The sequence below is a fragment of the Lithobates pipiens genome, unplaced genomic scaffold (genome assembly GCF_037356315.1).
Source record: "Lithobates pipiens isolate NorthernLeopardFrog02 unplaced genomic scaffold, aLitPip1_a1.2 Scaffold_19, whole genome shotgun sequence".
In the NCBI taxonomy this organism is placed as follows: domain Eukaryota; kingdom Metazoa; phylum Chordata; class Amphibia; order Anura; family Ranidae; genus Lithobates; species Lithobates pipiens.
The window spans coordinates 526,919,103-526,946,178 of NW_027507764.1; the positions used below are offsets into that span (position 1 = coordinate 526,919,103).

At 43.7% G+C, this 27,076-nt stretch overlaps 1 protein-coding gene across 1 annotated transcript in view; it reads right to left on the reverse strand.

Annotated features, from left to right (window-relative positions):
- SSRP1 (structure specific recognition protein 1) overlaps window positions 1-27,076 on the reverse strand; it is a 196,805-nt gene that overhangs the window by 100,153 nt on the left and 69,576 nt on the right. Inside the window, 2 exon segments of the mRNA XM_077493187.1 lie at window positions 7,756-7,884; window positions 22,352-22,455. Of these exon segments, the coding sequence (XP_077349313.1) occupies window positions 7,756-7,884; window positions 22,352-22,455 (233 nt within the window).

Consider the following 27,076-nt stretch of genomic DNA (forward strand, 5'->3'; position numbering starts at 1 on the left):
GGAAATCTTAATTTTGCAAAGAATTGTGGGAAAAAAATGACAACATCAAAAAGCTCACTATGCCTCTTACTAAATACCTTGGAATGTCTACTTTCCAAAAAGGGGTCATTTGGGGGGTATTTGTACTTTCCTGGCTTGTTCGGGTCACAAGAAGCGAGATAGGCCACCAGTACATCAGATGTGATCAATTTTGTGCGATTCACACCACAGCTTGTAGACTCTCTAACTTTCACAAAGACCAAATATCCACTAATTTGGGTTATTTTTACCAAAGATATGTCGCAGTATAAATTGTGGCCAAAAGTTATGAAGAAAAATTAATAATTTGCATAATTTTGTCACAGAAACAAAGAAATATGCGTTTTTTTTTTCAAAATTTTCGGTCTTTTTTCATTTATAGCGCAAAAAATAAAAACCCCAGAGGTGATCAAATACCACCAAAAGAAAGCTCTATTTGTGGGAAAAAAAAGGACAAAAAATTCATTTGGGTACAGTGTTGCATGACTGAGTAATTGTCAAAGTGTGAGAGCACCGAAAGCTGAAAATTGGTCTGGGCAGGAAGGGTGTTTAAGTCCCCAGTAAGCAAGTGGTTAATGAGGTACACTCTGGGAAAGAAGGATTGTGTTGGTTGTTCATTGCCCTAGTCCAATTTGCTGCAGAAAGAAGTCCTTGTGTGTATAAAGAACCTTGAAGAATCTCAAAATTTCTGGCAGCAGAATCTTTGAATGAGCATCTTCTAAAGGTACAGGAAGACATTTAACCACTTCAGCCCCAGAAATATTTACCCCTTTATTAACCAGGCCATTTTTTGCTATACAGCACTGCATCACTTTAACTTACAATTGCGCGGTCATGGGACGTTGTACCCAAACAAAAATGTATATCATTTTTTCCCCACAAATAGAGCTTTCTTTTGGTGGTGTTTGATCACCTTTGCGGTTTTAATTTGTGCTATAATACATATCCAAAAAAAAAAAAAAATCAGTTTAGGCCAATATGTATTCTTCCATATATGTTTGGTTAATCACTTAACGACCGCCGCATGCCATTGTACGTCATCACAATGGCATGTACAGGCACAAGCACGTACATGTACGTGCTTGCTTTCCAGCGGGTGGGGGGTCCGATCGGACCCCCCTCCCGCTGGATGCGGAGCAACCTGGGATGAGGGAATGGCCGTTGGTTTCTGGCCATCCCCTCTCGATCACTCCTGGCGAATGAGAAGCTTCCTCCCACTGTGTATTGTATACACAGGCAGGGAGGAAGTGATGTCATTCTCCTCAGGGCGGTCTTTTTGACCAGACTACGAGGAGAAGACTAAAAGTAAGTGCACCAAACACTACACTGACACTAACTAACACACAGGCACACAAGCCTCCCCCCCCCCCCCCACCCCGATTGCCCCCCCTCCCTCCCAGTCACAGTGTCACTGATTCCAGTGATCATTTATTTACTGATCACTGCATTCAGTGTCAGTTGTAAAAGTAAAAAAAAGTGTCAGGGCAGTTAGTGTTAGGTCCAGGGTAGCCCCCTACCCCCCAATAAAAGGTTTAACCCCCTGATTGCCCTTAGAGTTAACCCTTTCACCCCCTTTTGCCAGTGTCACTAAGCGATCATTTTTCTGATCGCTGCATTAGTGTCACTAGTGTCGCTAGGTAGCTAGTTATTTTTTTTTAGGTTCACCGCCAGGTTTTTATAGCGCTAGGTACCCCCATATACTACCCAATGATGGTTTTAACCCCCTGATTGCCCCTAGTTAACCCTGTCACCAGCGATCACTGTATAAGTGTCACTGGTGACGCTGGTTAGCCAGTTAGTTATTTTGATTCCCCGTCAGGTTTTTATATAGCGCCAGGGACCCCCATATACTACCTAATAAAAATGTAAACCCTCTGATTGCCTCTAGTTAACCCTTTCACCAGTGATCACCATATAAGTGTTACGGGTGACTCTGGTTAGTTAGTTTGCTTTTTATAGCATCAGGGCACCCACCATTTATTACCCAATAGGTTTAACTTCCTGATCACCTGGTGGGTGATATCAATTAGGTTTTAGGGTCAGGGTCTGAGTCGCCCCAGGCAGCGCTAGGCTAGTACCAGTACCGCTAACACCCACGCGCAAAGCATACACCTCCCGTAGTGGTATAGAATCTGAACAGATCAATATCTGATCAGATCTATACTAGCGTCCCCAGCAGTTTAGGGTTCCAAAAAAATGCATTGTTAGCGGGATCAGCCATGATACCTGCTAGCACCTGCGTTTTGCCCCTCCGCCCAGCCCACCCAAGTGCAGTATCGATCGATCGCTGTCACTTACAAAACACTAAACACATAACTGCAGCGTTCACACAGTCAGGCCTGATCCCTGCGATCGCTAACAGTTTTTTTTGGTAGCGTTTTATATTTAAATCCGGAAGGCAGTGCTTGGTTTTCGGGGTCCCGTACGTGGCTAGGCCCCCAAAAAGTCCCCCACATGTAGTATCCCCGTACTCGGGAGAAGCAGCAGAATTTATTTTGGGGTGTAATTTGACTATGCCCATAGCATGTGTGAGCAATATATCATTTAGTGACAACTTTGTGGGAAAAAAAAAATATATAAATATATAAATATATATAAGCATAACAGCCTTTTTGAAAAATTTCAATCAGGCTTTCGTTTTGCTCATAGTACGGAGACCGCTCTTGTTCGGGTTACAAATGATCTTCTTATGTCATCTGATGCCGGTTCTCCGTCTTTACTTATTATGTTGGATTTGTCAGCTGCGTTCGACACTGTCGATCATGGCATTCTTTTAGATAGTCTTCGTGATAATGTTGGACTAAAAAATTTAGCCTTCAGTTGGTTCGAGTCATATCTTACAGATAGGATTGAACAAACTACATTGGGTCATTTTAAATCTAAACCGCATATGGTTACCTGCGGAGTTCCCCAAGGGTCAGTGCTTGGCCCGATTTTATTTATTCTATATCTTACTCCCTTGGGCCATATTATAAATCGTTATAATATTTCTTTCCATTGTTATGCTGATGATACACAGCTTTATGTAAAAGCTGCAGCTGAAACTCCTTCAGTGCAGTCACCCCTATCAGTCCTTACCGCCTGTCTGGAGGAGATAAAGGAGTGGATGGAACAACATTTCTTGCAACTAAATAGCTCCAAAACTGAGTTTATTATGATTGGAACATCTAACCAGATTAAATCATCGCTGATAACAAGTATTGCCTTTTCAGGCTCTAAAATTCCAGTTTCGTCTGTTGTCACTAATCTTGGTGTAAAAATGGATTCCCAACTCACTTTTGAAGCTCATATAAATCAAGTATGCAAGACTTCTTTCTACCACCTTCGTAATATCTCTAAACTTCGTCCTATCCTTTCTTTTTCCGATGCTGAAAGATTGATTCATGCCTTTGTCTCCTCCAGGCTGGATTATTGCAACGCACTTCTCATTGGGATTCCGAGAAAGAGCATGCAGAGGTTGCAATACGTTCAAAACTCTGCAGCGAGGATCCTAATGAGAGTGCGGAAGCATGAGCATATCACTCCAATTTTAAAATCTCTTCATTGGCTGCCGGTCTCTACAAGGATTGAGTATAAGGTCTCTCTTCTTGTGCATCAATGCATACATGGACAAGCTCCACCTTATCTTAAGGAACTTCTTAGATTGCAAAATCTACCGCGTTCTCTTCGCTCAACTAATTTGAATTGTTTAGAGGTTCCAAAAACGAGGTTGAAAACCATGGGAGATAGGGCCTTTTGTGCTGCTGCCCCACGTCTGTGGAATGCTTTGCCTGATAGTCTGAGGGTTTCTCAGTCTACTGAAAATTTTAAAAAGGGGTTGAAGACTTTTCTTTTTAGCAAATGTTTTGTAAATTAAGCGGTTTGTTTGTTTTTATTGTAATTATGTAGCACTTTGAGGTCTTTTGATGGAAAGTGCATTATAAATAAAATTTATTATTATTATTATTATTATATATATATATATATATTGTAATATTCCTGCAACTTGTGGCAAAATATAAAATATTTCAGGGACTCAACATGCCTCTCAGTAAATAGCTTGGGGTGTCTACTTTCCAAAATGAGGTCATTTGGGGGGGGGGGTTTGTGTTATTTTGGCATTTTATGGCCTTCGAAACTGATAGGTAGTGAGGAGTGAAATCAAAAATTTGCACCCTTAGAAATCCTGAAGGCAGTGATTGGTTTTCGGGGTGCCGTACGCAGCTAGACTCCCAAAAAGTCCCATATATGTGGTATCCCCGTACTCAGGAGAAGCAGCAGAATATATATTTTGGGGTGCAATTCCACATATAACTATGGCATGTGTGAGCAATATATCATTTAGTGACAAGTTTTTGTAATTTTTTTTTTTTTTTGTGTCATTATTCAATCACTTGGGACAAAAAAATAAAATAAAAATATTCAGTGGGCTCAACATGCTCCTCAGCAATTTCCTTGGGGGTGTCTACTTTCCAAAATGGGGTCATTGGGGGGTAGGTGGTTGTACTGCCCTGCCATTTCAGCGCCTCAAGAAATGAGATAGGCAGTCATAAATTAAAAGCTGTGTAAATTACAGAAAACATACTCTAGTTTGTAGAAGCTATAACTTTTGCGCAAACCAATAAATATACGCTTGACATTTTGTTTACTAAAGACATATGGCTGAATAAATTTTTCCCTAAATGTATGACTAAAATTGAGTTTATTCGATTTTTCTTATAACAAAAAGTAGAAAATATATTTTTCTCAAAATTTTCGGTCTTTTTCCATTTATATCGCAAAAAATAAAAAAATCGCAGAGGCAATCAAATACCATCAAAAGAAAGCTCTATTTGTGGGAGGAAAAGGACGCAAATTTCGTTTGGGTACAACATTGCATGACAGCGCAATTACCAGTTAAAGCAGTGCGAAATTGTAAAAAGACCTCTGGTCCTTAGGCTGAAAATTGGTCCGGGGCTAAAGTGGTTAAAAAAAAATCCCAATAAGCGTATATTGATTGGCTTGAGCAAAAGTTATAGCGTCTACAATGTAGGGGATAGATTTAGGGACTTTTTTTTTACTGGTAATGTCAGTGGTTTTTAGTCGGACTGCCACATTGTGGTGGACAAATAGGACCATAAGTGATACTTTTTGGGGAGGAGCGACACCAATACAGTGATCAGTTGCAGAGCATTGGCAGGGTATTGCAGAGCATTGGTAGGGCATTGCAGAGTATTGGTAGTGTATTGCTGGGTATTGCATTGCAGAGTACTGCATTGCAGGGAATTGCAGAGTATTGGCAGGGTATTGAGGGGATGGCTGTGACTGCATTTGTCACAGAGCAGCGCTGTGGGCACTACAGATGCAGCCCACAGCGCTGCTTCCATCCGATTTCTCCCCTCCACTGTACAGATCTGTACACGGAGGTGAGAGGAACCAGCGTCATTAGGACAAGTTTACATGTGATCGCTCAGTCATTGGATGGAGCGATCACATTGTAAACGCCGACGGGTACACCAAGAAGGCCGCCGCTTCGGAAGTAGGCCGAAGCCACGGCCTTTCCTAAGGCCGAGACCGCGGAGCGCTCAGCGGATCACGGCTTGTGCCGATCAGAACGGGGTGACCCACTCGGATCACGAATCTGTGACGTTCCGTCACACCCCTAATTCTAACTTATCTAGTGTCAGTGGTCAGAGATTTGGACACATCATGACCACGAAAAAATTAATCATCTAATGAAAACAAAAATACTAAAGATATTACCAGAGACTGACGGGACCACTGCTCCTAATATTGAGTGCGCTCTTTTGTCGAACGGACCCAGGTCTGTCAATGGTCAAAAGCAACAAACTAGGGTGCCATCACTATTTCTTGAACTAAATGTCACAGGAAAATAGAGAGACTGGGTTACACAGAAGGATGCATTACTGCTGTAACATTTTCGGTAGCTCTTGGCCACTAAATGACCACTACCCACAGGTCAGGAAAGCACCCAATGCAGTACTTTTAGTGGAGATATAAGGAGACACTAGGGACTGGGACCGGGTACACCAGAGTTGTACCACTGCTCTAAAAAACTGAGAGGACTCTGACAGTACCCAAAGTTTTGGAAAGCACCTTAAAAGCAGAGATCAGGGACCTTGGGTCTAAGATATACTGTAATGGGACCGAACCATGACCAGAAATTGTTTCCAGGGCTTTTTCAAGGATTAGCTGATGCAAATAGCTGCTGTGTAGAGACCCACTATAGCATCTTATTAACCACCTCCCACCCTGGCCACTGCACATATACAGCCAAGTGGGCACTTCCTCCTGAGTGGACGTTCAGGAACGTTCCTCAGAAGGAGGGGGATCGCGCACGTGGGTGTCCGCCCAATGGCACGATCCCGATGCACTTGTGTCACCCAGAAACAGCGCATCTCCAATCGGCAGGAGGGCTCTGTGATTGGCCCTCCTGATCACATGACGGCCGTGACCAATCACAGCCTTCATGTCATGTAAATAAAGAGCTGGTTGCTAGGTGATAGTTGTCAGTGAGGAGAGGAGAGCAGATCATTGCAGCCAGCCGGTGATCATCAAGTATGAGCTGATTTTACAGCTTTTTACACTTTTCACCGGCCCCGTGTCCCCACACATGTAAACACACAATGTCCCCCACATATGTAACAGTAAAATCATATGTCCCAGTAATCATCTGCAAACACATATGTCCGTGATCATCTGTGTATACATGTCCGTGATCACACAAACCAATTATACACAGACGTAGCAGAATAAATTTTTGCTTAAATTTATGACAAAATTAGATTTTATTGGATTTCTTTGAAAACAGAATGTAGAAAATATTTTTTCAAAATTTCCGTTTGTTTTCGCTTATATTGCAAAAAAATAAAAAAACTGATTTGTGAATAAATACCACGAAAAAAGAAAGCTCACACAAAGCGATAAAAATTTCATTTGGGTACAGTGTTGCATGACTGCGCAATTCTTATTGAAAGTGCAAGAGCGCTGAAAGCTGAAAATTGGCCTGGGAAGGAAGGGGGTGAAAGTGCCCAGTACTGAAGTGGTTAAAATTCTTGGCGATAACCCATCATGTATTGAAAATGTCCTGAGAATATAACTGAGCTTCATTAATTTGATTGATAACAGATTATATTGTACACTTGTATAATTTACCTTTGAATACATAATAAAATATTTTGACAAGGAAAATGTCCTGAGAAGAAAGAAAAAAAAATGTCCCCTGCGGAGGTGAGGCAAAAGCATACAACCTCCACTGAGGCATGACTGTTAGGCCCCTTTCACACGGGATGGATCCATGATGATCCGTCCCGTGAACATCCGCTTGCTCAGCAGGGATCACTCTGTTGATCCCCGCGGAGACGGCGGATGACAGGGCAGTCCCTGCACACTGTCAGATCTCCGCTCTCCCCTATGGTGGGATCGGATGAACACGGACGGTCTTGTCCGTGCACATCCGATCCGCTCTACAGACGGATAGAAAAATAGAATTTTACTTAGTCTGCAGAATCCCCATAGGGATGCATATATTTCTGCATTTCATCCGACAACGGATGGCTGAAATATGGACATACGGTCCGAACATGTGAAAGGGGCCTTAAGGGCAGAGTTAGAGTAGATGGGCCTTCAGGTCTTCTGTGTTCAGTGTTCACCCCCTGAAGGAAGTGTCCTGTCTCAGTGGACAAGAAATACTGCACCAAAACTTTTTTTTTTTTTTTTGCAACCGTGCATGAACACACCATTTTTCAAATGACTCACCCTTGAAAGTTTCCAGGTACAGTGATTTTGCGGTTTACAAGTGCCTTCATGACACGACTAACCATCTCATACAGACAACCAGACATGTTCTTCTTCAACTTTCCTTCAAAACGCTTCTCAACCTCCTCCCTGGAGGCCAAAAAAAAAAAAAAAAAAAAATTAGTGACAACTGTTACTCTCAATTTACTAGTCTTCTCCACAATATTTTAGAACAGTGATTAGAAAATATCTTGCACAACGACCCCACTGACATGTCACAGGTCAGATCTTAAAGTGATCAGCTCAAAATTAACAAGGTAAAATATTGCAGCTTACCCAACATTAGCTGCGATGGCTGCATTTGTTTTGTTTTGTTGCATGCAGCCCATCACATGTAATGATTGGTAAGCTGCAATATAATACGTGTTTGTTTTGCAATACTGCATTAAATAAATCAAACCCATTACTTGGCTGTCCACAATTTATCTCTTCGATTTAATACAAATTTTATATGAGTTATTTGTGGAACGTTTTCATGTTCATTGGTGTCGTAAAAATCCAAACCTACAGAGATTGGTTTCTGACAGATTACATTCAAGTCCCACCCTGCTTTAAATAAAACAAAATCAAATCAAGCACAAGACGATTTGTTAAATATAAAAGTTGTTGAACATATTAGATACTGTACTGTTGGTAAAATAAGATAAAGGGGTTGCAAAGTCAGAAGACATTCTATGCATTAAGATTAAAAGCCTTCTGTGTGCAGTAACCCCTCCGTCCCATCTCTGCCCACGAGTGTCCAGGACCCTCCCTGCAGATTGGCTGAGACACAGCAATAGCTCCCGCTGCTGTCAAAGTCAGTTTATTAGGAGAAAGAGGGGAGGGGGAAGGGCCAAACCACAGCTCCGTGTCTGAATAGACACACAGAGCTGTGACTCGGGTGCCCCCATAGCAGGGGGGGGGGGGGGGGGGGCAGGAGCACAGAAGAGGCACCTAAGAGGAGGATGCTTACACTGTTCAGTTTTCATGCATGTAAAATCTGCTCTGGTGATGCCCCTGCCCTCTCTGCTCACAAAGCCATCACTGCCTGTGTAGAGTGAGTCAATATATCCTCCTGAGCTTCTAACCCTGAGGACATGTACACTTCTTTAATAGCCTGCTTCAACCACCTTTCTAGGATACTTTTGGAAGCTTTATGCCCCTTTGTGACTTCATTCCAATAAGACAGAGAAGATGACTATGAGATTTTTTGTAACTTACAAATACTTTAGGAGGCACCTTCTGACTTCCAGAGTATGGAAGGCATGGGGACAAAGTAGGGAGTATGATCTATGTGCGGTGAAAACCAAAGACACCTTAGTTAGGAAGGCTGGATCTGTCCTCAGCACTATCCTGTCCAGGAGACATATTTTAAAGCAGTGGCCATCAACCCTGTCCTCAGGGCCCACTAACAGGCCAGGTTTTATGAATTACCTTGGGGAGATGCAGACTAGAATACTGCAATCGCTGAGCAGCAAATTATTTCCCTTGTGATGTATTTCAGTTATCTTGCAAACCTGGCCTGTTAGTGGGCCCTGAGGACAGGGTTGATGACCACTGTTATAAAGGGCTCCTTGATTGATAATGCCTGTATTTCACTGATTCTACGTGCAGATGTCACTGCAACCATGAGAATTGTTTTAGGGGTCAGGAATCTTAAAGACCAAGGCGTCTGTTCCGCATGCCAGTGGATCCTTCGGCCTTAAAGTTGTCGACCTTGTTGTTGAATCTGGACGCGAACAGATCCACGTCCGGAACACCCCATCTTTGACATATCGACAGATGTCGGGGAAAAGGGACCATTCTCCCGGAAACAATTTTTGGTGACTCAAGTAGTCTGCCTGCCAAATTTCTATCCCTAGAATGAAAAATCGCTGATAGGCAAAGAATGTTGCTTTCTGCCCAAGATAGAACATGATTCACCTCTTTTTGGGATGCATGACTTCTCGTGTCCCCTTGGTGATTGATGTAGGCCACAGCCATGGCATTGTCGGATTGAATCCTGACAGGACAATTTCGTAATCTGAGCATATAGGCCTCTAGGGCCAGACAAACTGCCCAAATTTCTAGAATATTGATAGGCAAGGTCCTTTCTGACTTGGACCCCCTACTCCTGGACAGAGGTCTCTTACAAGACTGCTCCCTAGCCTAGAATGCTGGCATCTGTTGTTACCACTTTCCAGGATACTGGTAGAAAGGATTTCCCCCTGTTGAAGGTTGCTGGATATCAACCACCAATTGAGGCTCTGACGCAGCTTGGGGAATAAGAGCATTGGAAATTCCAAAGCCTGGACCTTATTGTTCCAAAGCAACAGAATACTGTTTTGCAGCAGTCTTGAATGAAACTGCGCATAAGGAACAGCCTCGAAGGAGGCAACCATCTTTCCTAACAATTTCATGCAAAGCCGAATGGAAGAATTTCTTTGTTTTGACAAGCCGAATCAGTTCCTTTATGGGACTGATCCTTCACTGGGGTAAGAATACCTTCTTTTGAACGGTATCCATGATCAGCCCCAAGTACTGCAATCTCTTTGATGGTTTTAAGGAGGATTTTTCTAGGTTGAGAATCCAGCCTAGGAATTCTAGGTACCTCACGGCTGAGACTAAACTTTGGTTTAGACAGGTGACTGACTGATCTACTAAGAGCAGATCGTCTAGGTAGGCTAGAAATGTTATCACATGAGCCCTTAGCCTGGCTAAAGGAGGGGCCAGGATCTTTGTGAACACTCGAGGTGTGGTGGCTAGACTGAAAGGCAGAGCCACAAACGGAAGATGATGATTTTCTACCTCGAAGCATAGAAATTTCTGATGAGCCGGAAAAATTGGCACAAAAATCACCAAAAACTCTCCTCCTTGTAGAATGGAGAAAACCGATCGGATTGGCTCCATGCGGAAGGAACGGATATTTCAAGTGACGGTTTAGATCCTTGATATATAAAATGGGTCTTACGAGAGTGCTCATGTGTGGGACTTCTAGAAAGCCATGCTAGCCGGGAGCTCCACACCGCTCCAGTCCTCCAAGGCGCCTAAATCCGGCTATCACTAGTGGACCCCGTCAGTGAGACCCCTACCGACCTCCGGATAACCCAGGGCACCCGCCTGTATGTCAGGACCACTTCCTAAAAGGGACGTTAACCGGCAACTGAACTTCGGCCTCGTCTCCCCTGAGCCTTCCAAGATGGCAGCCACAATGAATCCATTTGGAGACACCACTAATAAACCCAGCACAGCAGACCCTCCTTTAAATGCTCCTTTTTTTGTGAGCAACATCCAGAACCCCTTCTCTTCTCCTGCCTCAGAGTCACTCCTGGGCAGAATGCAGGCAGGCAATCTATATTCTTCCCCGATTAACACAATCAGCAGCATGCCCGATTCATTACAGGCCTCTCCCATACAGCCTAACTATCCCCTGAAATGGCGCAGCTATTAAACAACTTTTCTGACATGCTGGCTGCTGCACAAAATGCGATACAGATCACATCCTCAATCAAAGCAGACATTCAGAGCCTGGGGGCCAGAATGGATGCAATTGAGCAAGCAGTTGATGATTCTACCGCACAAACGAATCAGAATACCTCTTGCATCCAGACATTGCAGGACCAACTTGAAACTGCTCAAACCAAAATAGAAGATTTGGAGAATAGAAGCAGACGTTACAACTTCTGTATCAGAGGCATTCCTGAATACAATATTGATGTTCATGACACTGTCAAAGCCTTAATAAAAGAAATCATCCCGGATCATAGGCTAGAATTAGACTGAGCACACAGAGTTCTGCAACCTCCTCGCCAAGATGGCCTCCCTCGGGATATCGTGGTCAATCCTCATTTCTATGGGGTCAAAGATGAGATTATGAAGAGATCTCGCAATAAAGATAACATTTCCTTGCATGGAAATATAATTCAAATCTTTGCGGATATCTCCCCTGCACAATTCAGAAAAGGAGATCCCCAAGACCTCTGCTTGACATTCTCTCTCAGAAGATCATCAAATACAGATGGGCTTTCCCCTTCCGCCTGCAATTCCAGTACAAAGAGAAATCCTACAACATCACAAATTTTCAAAACGGCAAACGCTTACTTCTCCAACTAGGGTTCATCACCCGGGAAATCATCCCTCACCAGATGGAGACCCGCCCAAGCTAATCCAAGAGGCCCCCGACGAATAGCCCTCTTACCCCACTGTGGGTGAAACAGCTAAAGAGACACTGCGACTCCATTCCACCAAGATAAGCACCTTGACCCGCCGTCCCTTAAGGGCTTGATCCCAACCATTCACTTCTGCCGGATTCCTTGATGGGGTTGAGACTCCTCCTACACCCACCTAGTCCCAACCAAAATATATATATTTTTTTTTCTTCAGGAGCCAAGATCGAAAAGACTGCCACACCTCCCTCTCCTCAAATATTCTACCCATCCCTTCCCACTCCCCAACTCATCCCTACCCCTTCCCTCTCCCCCTACTCTCCACAGCACTGTTGCCTTTCTATGGTTTAAATGTTACTTTCCCGGTCTCAGCTGAGGAGACTGGGGTTTAATTAATTTGTTCTATTGTTTTGCTGGACCGGCAAATGCTTATTGTCTTCTGGGGCCTCCCCGTTTCTATTTGCGTATGGTGCCTTGCGGCCGGAGCGGGACCACTTGCCACTCCACCTGTTGTGACCTTGAGGGTTTCCTCTCTCATGGTGACACACCGGGAATGCAACCCCTTTTAGGGTTGCCCTCTAACCGATCCCTACATGCTATAGGGCTTTGGAGCAGGTCTTGGCCGCCCAACCCTGTTGACAGACAGTCCAGGATATTTCTTATTTTGGACTTGTTCTCTCTCTACCTCCTTTTCCTATTTCTTCCTCTCTGGCCTTCCTTCTTCCCCCCTAGGTTTTTATTTCTTCACTCCTCCAGGTGCCTTCAAGGAGAGCTTACCGAATTACCTCTACTAGGATACGGAGCTCGCTTCATCTACCTCTGCTCGATGCTCCTCTCCTCACAGATCAGGTGAGAAATGCTAGCATCTATTTGCATTTACACCATGGCTGACAAAAATCCCATCCACCCGTCCCTCAAAATAGCACCCCACAATACTCAGGGCCTGAATTCTCCAATGAAAAGGCGTAAAGCCTTCCATAGTTGTCACTCTAAGAAGCTAGACATCATTCTAATCCAAGAAACCCATTTCCCGAAAAGCTTTAACCCTACCTTTCAACACCAAAATTACCCCACCTTCTTTCTAGCTAATGCGGATGACAAAAAAAAAAAAAAAAAAAAGAAGGAAGTAGCCATCCTCATTTCCAAACACACCCCATTTACTCTTTCCCAGATTGTCAGGGACAGCGAGGGGAGATGCCTTCTAGTTAAAGGATTTATAAATGGGACACTTTTCTCCCTCATATACTATGCCACAAATAAATGCCAGACCTCCTTTTTCCCCTCTATGTTAACCCCTCTCTCTCTCTCCTCATCTTGAAGGTAAAGTGGTCATGGGAGGCGATTCTAATGTCGCCTTTGATCATATGCTAGATAAATCGTCTCAAACAAAATCCACCTAAAAAGACCGCCCCCCCCCCCCCCCCCCAAACAGAGCCTCAGCATTGCACGGCTCTTTCACTCAATGGGCATGAGAGACTCTTGTAGGGAATTACACCCAACAGCGAAGGACTACACCCATTTTTCTGCACCTCACAGAACGTATGCCTGCATTGACCACATTTTCCTTCACTCGTCAGATATCCGCTTAGCATCTCAGGCCACCATAAACGAAGTCCGCTGGTCGGACCACTCCCTAGTCTCTCAAAATCACAGGTTTCCTAAACCAAGCTAGTACCCCTCAGTGGCGCCTTAGGGAGTCTCCTTTCCAATCCTGTACATTGCTCTATGCTCGAAAAAGATCTAAAGAAATATTTCCACCTCAACTCCCCGGACATATCTCCTAGCACTTTATGGGGGGCTCATAAGACAGTCATGAGGGGTAAACTCATTCAACTATCCTCATGCCTTAAACGCGAAAAGCAAATAGACATAATCAACTTAGAGAAAGACTTTCATTCCATAAGCAAGTCACAAAAACAATCCCTTCCCCACTTCGCTCGCTCGTCTAGATGCAGCTAGGATTGCCCTAAATACGGCCCTCGCTTCTAGTGCTGAAAGGCACTTGAGATGGGCGAGTGGTAGATTCTACCTTAACTCGGATAAGTTCGGCACCCATCTTGCAGCAAAAGTTTCACCAAAATATAGAGCCCACGCCCTACCCAAAATTAAATCTCTATCTGGTTCCCTTACTCAAAATCCTAAACAAATCCTAGAAGCCTTCCACGAGTTCTACACAAAATTGTATTCTGGGCCTAACCTTGGCAGCACAGTCAATCAACTCATTCCTAGATAACATCCCCCTGCCCAAAATCTCAGATTCCCATCGCTCAATCATGGAAGCCCCCTTTTCTGAAGAAGAGGTTAGAGAAGTCATAAAGGAACTTAAAGGCTCAGCCCCTGGCCCAGATGGATTTTCGACACAGTACTACAAGGCCTTCACTGAGGTTCTATCCCCTTACCTGGTCCGGTTGGAGACTCACCCTTAGACTCGGCTTCCAATCTAGCATACATTTCGGTCATCCCTAAACCTGGCAAGGACCAGAGCCAAGTGAGCAACTATAAACCCATTTCCTTAATTAATAACGATTTAAAAATAATGACAAGAATCCTGCCTAACAGACTAGGATCCTTCACAGGGTCCTATGTCCATAAAGATCAAGTAGGCTTTATCCCGGGGAGGCAGGGACCGGACAAGGAGGGCGGTTGATGTAATTTTCCTTAAGTCAAAATGGGATGGCAACCCTTCACAGGAGGACTTCCTCCTATCCATTGATTTGCAAAAAGCCTTCGATAGTTACTTGGCCATACTTAATTAGCATCTTGGAAAGATGGGACTTTGGTGCTCAATTTATAACTCTTCTCGGGGCCCTCTACGCCCAACAAGTCAGACTCCAAGCATACCTCTCAGACTCCTTCCCCATCAGTAAAGGTACTAGACAAGGTTGTCCACTATCTCCCCTCCATTTTGAAATGGGGAATCGAAACACTAGTGATTGCCATTAGAAATCACCTAGACATCCACGGAATCAAATGTGGCCACTCCATACACAAATTCGCCTTATTTGCAGATGACGTCCTTTTCGTCACTTCCCCCCCCCCTCATCCCTTCCCCTAATATCCTTCAACTCCTTCACAAATTTGGGCAGGTATCTGGACTGCACGTTAACATGTCTAAAATCGATCGCTCTCAATATCTCTTCCCCTCAAGCCTTAGTTGACAGATTAAAAGGATTACTTCCCTTTCTCCTGGAGCTCTATGTCCATTACCTATTTAGGCGTTCACCTCACTCCCAATAACTACCAATTATATAAACACAATTAACCCCGCCCCCAGCTAAACTGACAATAGCTCGGTCTTGGAAGTCTCCAAAGGTCACTTTCCTATTAGCCAAACAAAAAATCTCCTGGATCATGTTACAGGAAAAAACCTCAATATCATTCTGGACAAACTTGAAAAATTCTAAAATATTTGGGAACCTTGGGCCCACTACATTGGGGTGCTCCTTTAAACCAAGACCCTAACAGAATAGGTGAATCTTCCAGAAGCGAGCCCCCCCCCCATATCCCTGAGCTTTCCTTGGAATAGGCACCCTTCCCGCCTTAACCCTCTCCTCCTCCCCCCTTCTTTCTCTACTCCTATCTTTCTATCTGTCTATCTCTGTTTACCCCACCCTTCCCAGCGGTGCCTGCCACTGGGAGGGATGAATGTACATGTAACAAAGATCAAGCAAGTTTTTTCATTTATTGCACTATGGATTTGCTCCCTCAACTATTAAAACCCTGATTAATGCACACTGAACTCCTGGATTGATTGAAGGCTGGAGGGCCTTGGGTCCCTGACACAGTCTAAACCCAATGGGGGTGTCGGGAGCCGGGCCCTCTGGAGGGCTTCTGACTTATTTGTTTTTTTGCATTAATCCTCCTTACTGCTAGTGAGTCCCGAACTGATTCCTTCTGGTCTCACAGCAGTTATGCACAAGTGCTGTTTATCCTCAGTATATTGTCCTGGATAAGCGTTATGTATGGTTATATATACCCTTCTTTGACTCCCCTGCAAGGGAGAAACCTTTTTTACAACTAAGCTTTTCATTCAATAAAAAATTTTTAAAACTAAAATGGGTCTTACCTCCCAGTTTGGTTTTGGTACCATGAAGAGGTTTGAATAAAACCCTGATCCCTGCTCTTCTGTGGGAACCTCTGATACCACTTTGTGACAAGAGATGATCCAGAGCCAGAAAGACTTCCTTCTCCCTGGGCCTCTGGGAATGTTTAAAAACTTAAAACAAAAAAAATGGGGAGATGGGAATTCTAGTTTGTAACCTAGAGAAATTGAGGAAGTCACCCATCTCTCCTGATAATGTTTCTGCCAGATCTTTGAAAAGTGTAGAAGCCTTCCCCCCACCCGAGCGGAGGGGGCTTTTAGTATTTTGCTTTGCAGGTTTCCTGCCCCAAGTCCTCTTTTGGCCCTGGGACTGCCCTTGAGGTCTTCCTCTTGAAACTGACGGTGGAGGCCATTGAACTGCCTGGAGGCAGATGCTCGTTTAAACAACTTCTTTACTGGTAAACGCAAACTTTTCCCATTAGAAATTCTTTGGATATACTTATCCAGATCATCTCCAAACAACCGTTCACTATGAACTAGGAAACTGGACAAGAGCTTTTTACATGGCTCTTCGGCTGACCAATTTTTCAACCATAGGACTCTGCGCATATGTACCAGCCCTAGCATAAGCCATGAGGCTTGAATAGAATTTTTCACAGCATCCACTGTGAAACAGTGCCTTTGATATGCCAGCCATCTGTTGGGCCTGCTGTTCAGGAATAGTTTTGAGTACCTCTACAAACTGGTCCTTCATGGACTGAGATACTCTAATCCCCGCAAGAGTCGGCTGAATGACTGAACCTGCAAGAGCAAGTTTCTTCTTAAAAAGAAATTCCAACTTTTTATCTGTTGGAGCCTTCAACATTTGCGCATTGGCTACAGGACAAGGTAGGTTTTTGTTTACAGAGGATATAGTAGCATCAATTGCTGGAATCCCCCCTTTTTTTTTATACAATTCCTCCTCTATAGGATAAAGTATAGAATACTTATTGAGGAAAAAAAAAACACTATCTGGGTGCTCCCACTCAGAATACATAAGCTTTTTCAGACATGAATGGATAGGAAAGGTTTCAGATTGGGGAGGCTTTAATTATCCCAAACCAGAGGTGGGCTCATCAATAGACTGTTACAAGCAGAAAAAAGTCAAGTGGACCAACTTAGTAAGGGAGTGTACCAAGTCTCTCCTATGAGGCCAATCCCTCCATATTAGGATCTTTGGAAGAGGAGTCACCAGTCCTGGAGAGCTGAGAGACATTCCATCACAGACCTACTCCTTCGCAGTTACAGAGTAGCTGCTGGCCCGGTATACTGTGATCCAGACATCAGTAGCCTGGTCATATGTATACCCCGGACAATTGAAGCTCACCGACCACCTCGAACTGGAGGCATGTCATGGCCTGCCAAGCCTTAGCTGTGACCTGCACACGCTCGATGGCCAGACTGGGGAGACTACAAGGATAACTTAACCAGCCTGTCACCCAGCTGGCAGTTGATAGAAGATCTCAGGATCTTTCATCTTGTGGGAAAAAAACATCAAACCTGCATCACAAAAATGGACCAAAGGGCCCGCAGGGTTCCTAGGTCATTCTGCTTCGCTAAGCAAAATAAAACGGAGTTCTGCCTGGGAGCAGGGAGGGTTGTTAGCACAGGGTCCGCCCCCCAGGGCGGGACTAAAGTTCTGTGTATTGTGTTACAATTTTTGCCTAGTTCTCCTAATGGCAGGCTAACAAACCCATTTAGTTACAGAGAGGTGCTGTGTCGGTCGGTGAATATATGCAAGAAATGCTATGCATGTAAAAATACCAAGCACAATGGTTAAAAATGCATACATTTTAAATCTACCAGTAATCAAAAAATATCAAATTAAAGATTTTGTGTCATGCAGAACTGAGGGGGTGGTGTATGTATTACAATGCCCGTGCTCATTACAGTATGTGGAAGAACAAAAGGCCCGATGTGGAAACGCATTTGGGAACACATACAAAATATCAAAAAAGGTTGCCCAAAGCACAGCGTGTCGCGCCACTTTGCTTTAAGTCATGATAATAACCCAGCGCTGCTCAAATTTTGGGCTATTAAAAAATATAAAAATCACACTGGCAGGGTAGAAATAGGGTGAGAGAATTAAGAAACATAGAACATAGATTTTGATTTAAAAACTGTTTTATATCGGATTTTTTATATTTTTTTTATATATATATTTTTTCTATCCCAATATTGTAAGCGCATATTTCCCTTGTCTATTCTGGAGTAGAGGTTGTTTTTTTTGGTTGCAATTTTAACTTTCACCACCGGAGCGAGTTCCCTGGTTAAATGTGTATTATGTAGTCTATGTCAAGCCAGTTATTGTAGGTTTAAAAGGGGTTGTAAAGGTAAATGTTTTTTCACCTTAATGCATTCTATGCATTAAGGTGAAAAAACCACCTCACACCGCCTGCGCCCGAGCCCCTCCTTTTTACTTACCTGACTTCTTGAAAATCCCGTGCTCGCCCCCGCCGTCCTTCACCACTCAGCCTGGCCGCTGATTGGCTGGAGTGGATGGATAGCAGCGCAGCCATTGGCTCTTGCTGCTGTCAATCACATCCACTGACGTGGAGCGCTGGGGGACGGGGCCGTGTTATACAGCGAGCGGCTATAGCCACCAGCTGTATCACGGGAGCACGCCCGCAGATGCTTCTCACCATGCGAGGGAGCTTGCATGACTGAGAAGTACCTGCAGGAGGAAGCAGAGACAGCCGCCGAGGGACCCCAGAAGAGCAGGTTCAGGGCCACTCTGTGCAAAACGAGCTGCTCAGTGGAGGTAAGTATAACATGTTTGTTATTTAAAAAAAATTTTAACTTTACAATCCCTTTAACCTACATTCTTTTTAAAAACTTAACATTTGTTATATTGTCAGGATTTGCAGTGTAATAACATAATATACAGAGTTACATTTTGCGTTTGAAATGAAATGCAGAATGCATAGAATGGTATGATGACGCATTGAACTCCCTGGTCACTATGGCAACCGGCATGCACACTAATTATCGATCAGGTCCGTCACATGAACACCATTGAAAAAGTCATGCATCTAGTGATGAAACTAGTCAGGAGGAGAAGCCCGTGACGTTACCAGTGTTATGCTGTATGCAACTGATCATTTCATATGCGATCTATCCTGCAGGGAAGTGTGAGGGAGGTCCACCCTAACTAAATAGGGATCACTTTGTTATATTATCTGCACAATGGTCTTGTTTGTTCTTCGTTTTTCATGTTATGGACGCCTGCTGAAAGTTGCAAGTTCACGCATGGGAACCAGCAGTGCAATCTCTGAATGAACCATCTGATACTCAGAAGACTCATTAAGGCTTGATTATCTAGTCCTACTTATGTGAATTTATTGGCAGAGACTTTGGTTTGTACACGGTGGAATGTGATATTCTTTTACTTGTGGAAAAGGTTTGCTTTATTGTTACCATTACACAGAAGCAATTTCATATACTTCTTATATTTTGTATGGTTCACTATATGTTCTTAATTATTCACTTAATTTGGTGGTACACTGTACAATATTAGGTTAATATTAGCGCAATTATTAATTTTTAACATTTTAATTTTGTGTACCAGTTCACATATTACAATTGCAGCTATATTATTTAGTTATCTTTTAATATTTATTTCTCACATTTTAATATTGATTCACATCAGCGCTTTAGTATATTTTTTACACTATAACCCACATAGTAACTACTATGGCTCTGTGTCCCGTGATGTACGATAAGAAACTATGTTTTGTCTCCTCTAGCCCCTGGTACATTTTGTCATGTAACCACAGCTGGGCTTCCTCCTCTTGAATTTCCAAAGTGGTATAGACCGCTTTTAGCAAGTCATGCACTTCTAGCGTTAGTTTATATCTAGATGTTCTCATCTCCTCTTCCTCTGAGTCAATTGTTGAGGGGGGATTCTCTCTCACTGACTCACTTTAAATTAGTCTTGAAGTGGTAGGAGGAAGACTGGACTGGGAGCTCTGTTCCTGGCAGGCACTCTGGCCCTGTTTCGTCTTAAGGGAACGTACTGTCCCAAGTGTCTCTACTAATTCCTCTCTCACTGAAGAAAAGAGCTCCTTGCACTCCTGTGTAGACTCTTCCCAAACGAAACCGGCAATGCAGGATCTGCAAAGTGGTTTGGCCCCTCGAGTCCCTTAATGGGTTTTTGCACGAAGGGCATTTTCTTGCCGCAAGTTCTCTGATTTGGCGGTGGCTTTCTGTAAGACAGAAACAACCCCCATACCTCTATTAGCGAGATACTACTGCAATAGAGACAAGAAACAGTGCTCAAAGCATACTCCCCACTGTGCCCCAGAGTTTCCATACATGCTGAATTACTAGCGTTACATGTCATCCTACCAGACAGCTGCAGGCTCTAACCGTCACAAACAAAAACAACCACCCAGCGAAGAAAATCAAAGAGGTGCCTGGCTCGGAACCTGGGCGCGTGCAGCCGCCATTGCTGAAGACGACTGTCTCCTCTATCACAAGTGCTGCAGCAACTGACTATGTGCTCCTTAAGGCCGGGTTCACACTGCTGCGGGGGGAGATCCGGATGTGATTCGCACCGCACTGCAGTGCAAATCACATCCGATCTCCGTAGCGATGCGAGTTCAGCCATACAGATAGTATGGCTGAATTCGCATCGCACCCGCAGCAAACTCGCACGGGACCCTTTTTTTGGTCCGCAACAGAATCGGATCGCATGGGTGTTCACACCATGCGATCCGATTCCTGTGCGAGTCTGCAGATCGCACTGCGATATGCGGACGGATCTGGGGGTGTCATTAACATTTCATTGACACTCCCAGCCATTCGCATAGGGCAGTGTGAACTGGCGGGAGTCATGCGATGCGGGAAAACGCTGCGGATTCGCGGCTTTCCCGCATCGCTGTGGTGTGAACCCAGCCTAAACAAAGCTCCTCTGGCGTCCATCGCTGAGGAGCGGAAGGTGTCCCGCCCCTTCCTCCTGCATTCCAGCAGCCAGAACAATGTGCTGCTAAGCCCCGGCGGAGGTCTAACACCCCCTTGCGGCCCCCCCAAGCACCCGGGACGGACAGCCACCAGTGGGCCCTTACTTCTGTGAGCGGGCGAAGGAACCTCCCTCTCGTGTGGGAGGGAGCTGGGCTGGTCTAATAAGAAAAAAACAAAGGTACTGCCAAAACCACCTCCTTGGAGAGAGCGCAGCCCCTCTGGTTCCCCAGCAGTGCTTCCACCATGGCAAGGGAAACACTAAAACTGATGGCATGGCGGAAGTAGCTGATTTTAAACAGGTAATGTCACACACAGTTTCTTGTTAAGAGGTGGAGCTACGCTCTCTCCAAGGTGCTGTCCTGAGAGGCGAAGGGAGATAATTGCCTCCTCTACCGTATTTCAGAGCGGTTCCATGCAATCATGTCACCAGCCGGCTCTCTCCTCTGCCCGGCTGAAAGATGCAGTGGGTGGTGCCAAGATTCCCCCCCCCCCCCCCACAGCCGGTGTGTGAGGAGGAGAGGAGACAGTCGGCCAGTCACCTGATCGCGGGGAACCGCTCTGGAATACGGTAAAGGAGGTATTTGTGTAATAAAACAGAGATCGGAACTCCAGTTAAGAAATCAGCAGGATTATATAAAAGATTTTAACAGTTATGAGAGCAGCAGGAGTGGAGGGGGTGGCACCGACACGGGCAGACATGCAGGGAGGGGGGGAAAGAACGGAGGAGAGGCAGGATAGCAGTGGCTGAGGAATGCACGGTGTCAGGGCTCAGCAGCCGTGATACACCATGGTCAGTTTACAAAAGGGAAAAGCAGAAACTGGTAGGACCAGCCAGGTATTACAGCTCTCGGTAACCCACAATCAAGAACTAATAAAAACCCTGTATGGGCGCAACCAACTCCAATAAAAGGGAAGAAAAAAAAAAAAAAAAGGAGAAAAAAACAAAAAAAAAACAGCCCACTGTACGATAGCTGAATCAAAATATTCCATATATTATATACATATATGAAATAGCCAATGGATTAAAACCAAGTCATTCAAAACTTATCATTCTATGTTAAAAAGCTCAATGTCCACCATTCATGCCCTCATCCATTGACAGATTGCTGAAGCAAAGGGGTATGAATCATGTCACCGGGGGGCTGGGTCTAGGAAAAGGAAGTGTTATTCCACAGAGAAATGAGTAGCTTTAGAGTACTTACTGTATGTGGTTTATCATTTAAAACAGAATGGATTCATACCATTTGAAGGATAAGCTTTAAGGGTCTGGAAGAGTAAGGCTTATCTTGAGGAAAGTGAAAGACAGAAGATACCAGTAAAGAATAAGGTAAGGGGAAAATGAGAGCAGAGAATACCTAGAGATGTAAACATTTGTAATAGTATTGCTTACTCGCTCATGTTGAGGGTCAAATTAATGTCTTCATCTTTGGAGAAAAGCAGGATTAGAAAGTGATAACGAGTTTGCCCTTGTTTAATGGGAGGGTCCAGACTTATCTGCAGGGAGAAAAATAGATGAATTGGTAGTCATTAAATTTAAATCTGTATGGGGGTGTTAACCAACTACAACAAGCATTGTACAAATACCTGAAAAGTGCTGATGGTGGAGACACCCCTCCCTGCCCTACTTAGCCAACAGGCAGGACACTAGTGAGGCTGTATTGATCTTTTGCATCATGTCTGCTAGAGGTGCACCAAGTGGAAATTGTGATAGTACTATTAGCAGTGTGTTTAAGTTAAAGAGATTGCAGACATGATAAAAGAGATGGTTAGAGACTGCATTCTTCTTTAACTTTCTTGCACTAAAAAGGTGCCAATACAGGCAACAAATAAATTCATATTTAAAATTGATATTAAAAAGTCAAATACAATTATAAATAAAAAGATTTTTTTTTTTTTAATTGTCATTTTCAGCAAAGTGCATCCTGCATTTTCGGTACCAAAATTTCTATTGGGTGTACCTCTAACATGGATTCATAAAGAATCGTTCTTGCCAAACCAAACTATTAACCTTCTATGAGGAGGCAATCTAGATAAAGGAAGGCCGTAGATGTGGTGGATCTGGATTTTGCAAAGGCATCCAATACAGTTCCCCATAAATGTTTACAAACTAAAAGTCTGTCAAGTATGGACCAAAGGGTGAGTACATGGATTGAAAACTGGCTACAGGGAGGAGTTCAGAGGGTAGTGATAAATGGGGAGTACTCTGAATGGTCTGGTGTGGAAAGTGGGTTCCCCCAGGGTTCTGCCCTGGGACCAATCCTATTTAAATTTATTCATTAACAATCTGGAGGATGGGATAAACAGCTCAATCTCAGTATTTGCAGACACTACTAAGCTAAGTAGGGCAATAATTTCTCTGCAGGATATGGAAGCCTTGCAAGAAGATCTGAACAAATTAATGGGATGAGTAACTACATGGCAAATTACGTTAAATGTAGAACAATGTAAAATAATGCATTTGGGTGCCAAAAATAAGATTGCAATCTACTCGTTGTGGGAGAGCCTCTGGGGGAATCTAATATGAAAAAGGGCCTGGGGGTCTTGGCAGATGACAGACTCAGCAATGACATGCAATGCCAGGCTACTGCAAGCAAATCCAGATATTGGCATGCATTAACCTCCTCGCTATAGCAGAATGATGGCTACAATGCGGACCTATATTGCTGGGATGCAATCATATGATGTCCTACCGTGCATGAGCTGCCCAAGTCAATGAGACTCGATCCCGGCCCCTTACCACGTGATCAGCTGTCAGCCAATGACAGCTGATCTCATGATGTAAACAGAAGACCAGTAATCTTTTTCTCCTCACGCTGTCAGCGTGAGGAGAAAAGAAGAAAAAAAAAAAAGCTAATCACCAGCTTCAGTGAAAGGGTCACCGGTCCTCAAGAGAAAGAGCCACAGCCACCTCATCTGTGCCCACCAGTGCCTCATCAGTGTCACCTAGCTAGTAGTGTCACCTACCAGTGCCCCTCACTGGCACCCATCAGTGCCCTCTTAGTATCCAGAGTAACCTTATCAGTGTCCACCAGTGCTGCCTCAGTAGCGTACAGTGAAGGAGAAAAATTATGTTTGCAAAATTTTATAACAAAATATAAAAAAAAAAAAAAAAAAAAAAAAAACTAGGCTTGTTTTCTTTCAAAACATTGTCTTTTTTCAATTTTACCAATAAAAAAAACATCAGTAATTAAATACCACCAAAAGAAAGCTCTATTTGTGAGAAAAAATGATAAAAATTTTAATTGGGTACAGTGCTGCATGAGTTGCCAAAGTGTGACAGAGCTGAAAGCTGAAAATTGGTCTGGGCAGAAAGGGGGTTTAAGCGCCCAGCAAGTGGTTAAAAGGGGGATAACGATAATTTCTCCCACTCTACAAGACTCTGATCTGGCCGAACCTGGAGTATGCCACCTAGTTCTAGACTCCAGTCCTCAGGAAGGATGTGCTGGAAATGGAGAGGGTCAGGAGAAGGGCAACAAAGCTAAGTGACTGGAGAACTGCGTCTTTAAAACTGTGTCTTTATGGTAAGAGCGGTAAGGATGTGGAATTCTCTTTCACAAGCAGTGCTTTCAGCAGGGAGCATAGGGATGAAACTGAGTTTTAAGGCCTGGTTCACATTTATGCATTGTTTTAGTGCATTTTCAGTTTTGCAGAAACATATTACAGTCCATTTAACATGGTTTTCTATGGCAGTAGTGCGTGGTACTTTTTTTTGGTTTTTGGTTCTATAGACTTCACATGGATCAAAAATGTGTAATGAAAAAAAGCAAAATGCACTGTAAGGTAAAGTTAATAATATAACTTAGATTATAAAATCTTCAGTTTTACTCAAATTAGTTGATGCAAACATGAATACACAGAACAAAACCTACTACATCTAATATTTTGCATGACATTCAATTTGTAAGGACAGCACCAAGTCTTCTAGGCATGAAATGAATAAGTTCATCTATCTTTTTCCAGTCTTTAAGAAATACCTCTTTTAGAGCCCGAATGCTGGATGGAGAGTGACGCTCAACTTGTCTTCAGAAATCCCCATAGGTGTTCGATTGGATTCAGATCAAGAGACATACTTGGTCACTGAATCACTTTCACCCTGTTCTTCAGAAATGCAACAGTGGCCTTAGAGCTGTGTTTTGGATCATTGTCATGTTGGAAAAGTGCATGATGACCGAGTGCACGGAATGAGGGTAGCATCTTCTCTTTCAATATAAAGTAGTACATCTGTGAATTCACGATAGCATTGAAATGCACAGAACACCGACACCAGCAGCCCCACAGAATGACACTGCCACAACATATCACAGTAGGCACCGTGCATTTTCTTCACTCCTCATCTTTGCGACAGTTTTGAAGCCATCCGTTCCAAAAACATTTATGTTTGTCTCATCACTCCAGAGTACAGAGTCCCAGTAGTCTTTTTCAGCATGGGCCCTGACAAATTCTAGGAAGGCTTTTTGTGCATCGGCTTTAGGAGAGGCTTCCTTTGTGGACGAAAACCATGCATGCCATTCCTTTGCAGTGTATGCTGTATTGTGTCACGGGAAACAATCACCCCAATTTGGCCTTCTACTTCTTTAGCTAACTGCAGTGAACTTGCATTCCATTTTTCTTCAGAAGACACTCCTGTCGAGGTTAACTTTTGTGGATGGCCTTGGACGTCTGAGATGGTTGCAGTTCCATCTTTGTTTAATTTTTGTATCACTTGTGTTACAGTTTTCTCACTGATAAAGCTTTGCTGATTAACTTGTAGCCTTCACCTTTCTTATGTAAAGAAATACATTTTCTTTCTCAGGCCTTATGACGACATCTCTCTTCTATGTGGTGCCATTGCTGACAGCATGAATTGGGAAGTGGTTCTCGTTGTTAACCACTTGCCTATCAGCTGCCACAGTTATACTGCGGCAAGGAGGCTCGGCTGCGCAAATCGCTGTACCGGTATGGTTGTTTGTGCACTAGCTTCTGTGGGTACCAGCCGCCAGTGCCTTGGCCAGTGGGGGAGCCAATCAGCGGGTCTGGTGGACTCTATGTCCACCAGCCGCCTGTAAAAACATTCCCCGCAGGGACAGAACGAGGATCTGCCAAAGTAAACAAGGCAGATCTCCATTCTGACAGAGGATTAACTGAGATCCTGTCTTTCTGCTAGGCAGGAAGACAGATCTGTGTTACCCCAGGCAGTTAGTAAACACACCCAGGAAACATTTAACTCTTTGATAACCCCCGTTAACCACTTCCCTGCAATCTCATTAGTACAATGTCAGTGCATATTTTTAGCACCGAGTACTGTAAAAATGTCACTGGTTCCTCCCCCCCCCCCCCCCCCAAAAAAAAAAAAAAAGTGTCAAAAAAGTCAGTTAGGCCGGGGCCTAGCAGCACCAATTTAAAAAAATATTATGAACCAATTGTGATGTCTAGAATAGCAGATTGGCTACATAATAAGAGGGAGAAGAGTTGGGCTGAATTAGAAAACACATTAAGTAGAACAGACATGGGGAAAGTGATATGGATACCATCACAACACCGAGATTTGGGAGTGAGCACAAACATTATGACAAAAAACACATTAAAGATTTGGGATAGAGTAGGTAGGAGACATAACTGGGTCATAATTCACCATTAATGTCACTTTTAGACACAAATTTCTTTTTCCCTGGGAAGGAGGAGCACTTATATTTTAAAAGGTGGGCAAAAAAGGAGGAGATATTATTGCAGGATGTGATGGAAGGGAATAGAATATTCACTTATGAGGAAATCACTCGGGAATGGAGACACAAATCACTAGACAAATGGAGATACACCCAAATACAACACTTGGCCCAAGCTTTACCACTGTGAGGAAGAAGCCAACTGAGACCCTTGCAGAAGCTATTGAAGTCCCCTCTAAGCTTAGTAAGAAGAATATCAAAAATATATAAAATATTGGTGTGGGAGGAGGACTATAAATACCCTTCTAACTTAGAAAACTGGGAAAGGGAGATAGGCCCCTTAAGAAACGATGAACACAGGAGCAAAATAATTAGGCTGGCCCACTCAGTAGCTAAGGATACACAAACAATGGAAATGTCCTACAAGCTGCTTTCTACGTGGCATGTGACCCCCACAGAAATTGCATGGGTAT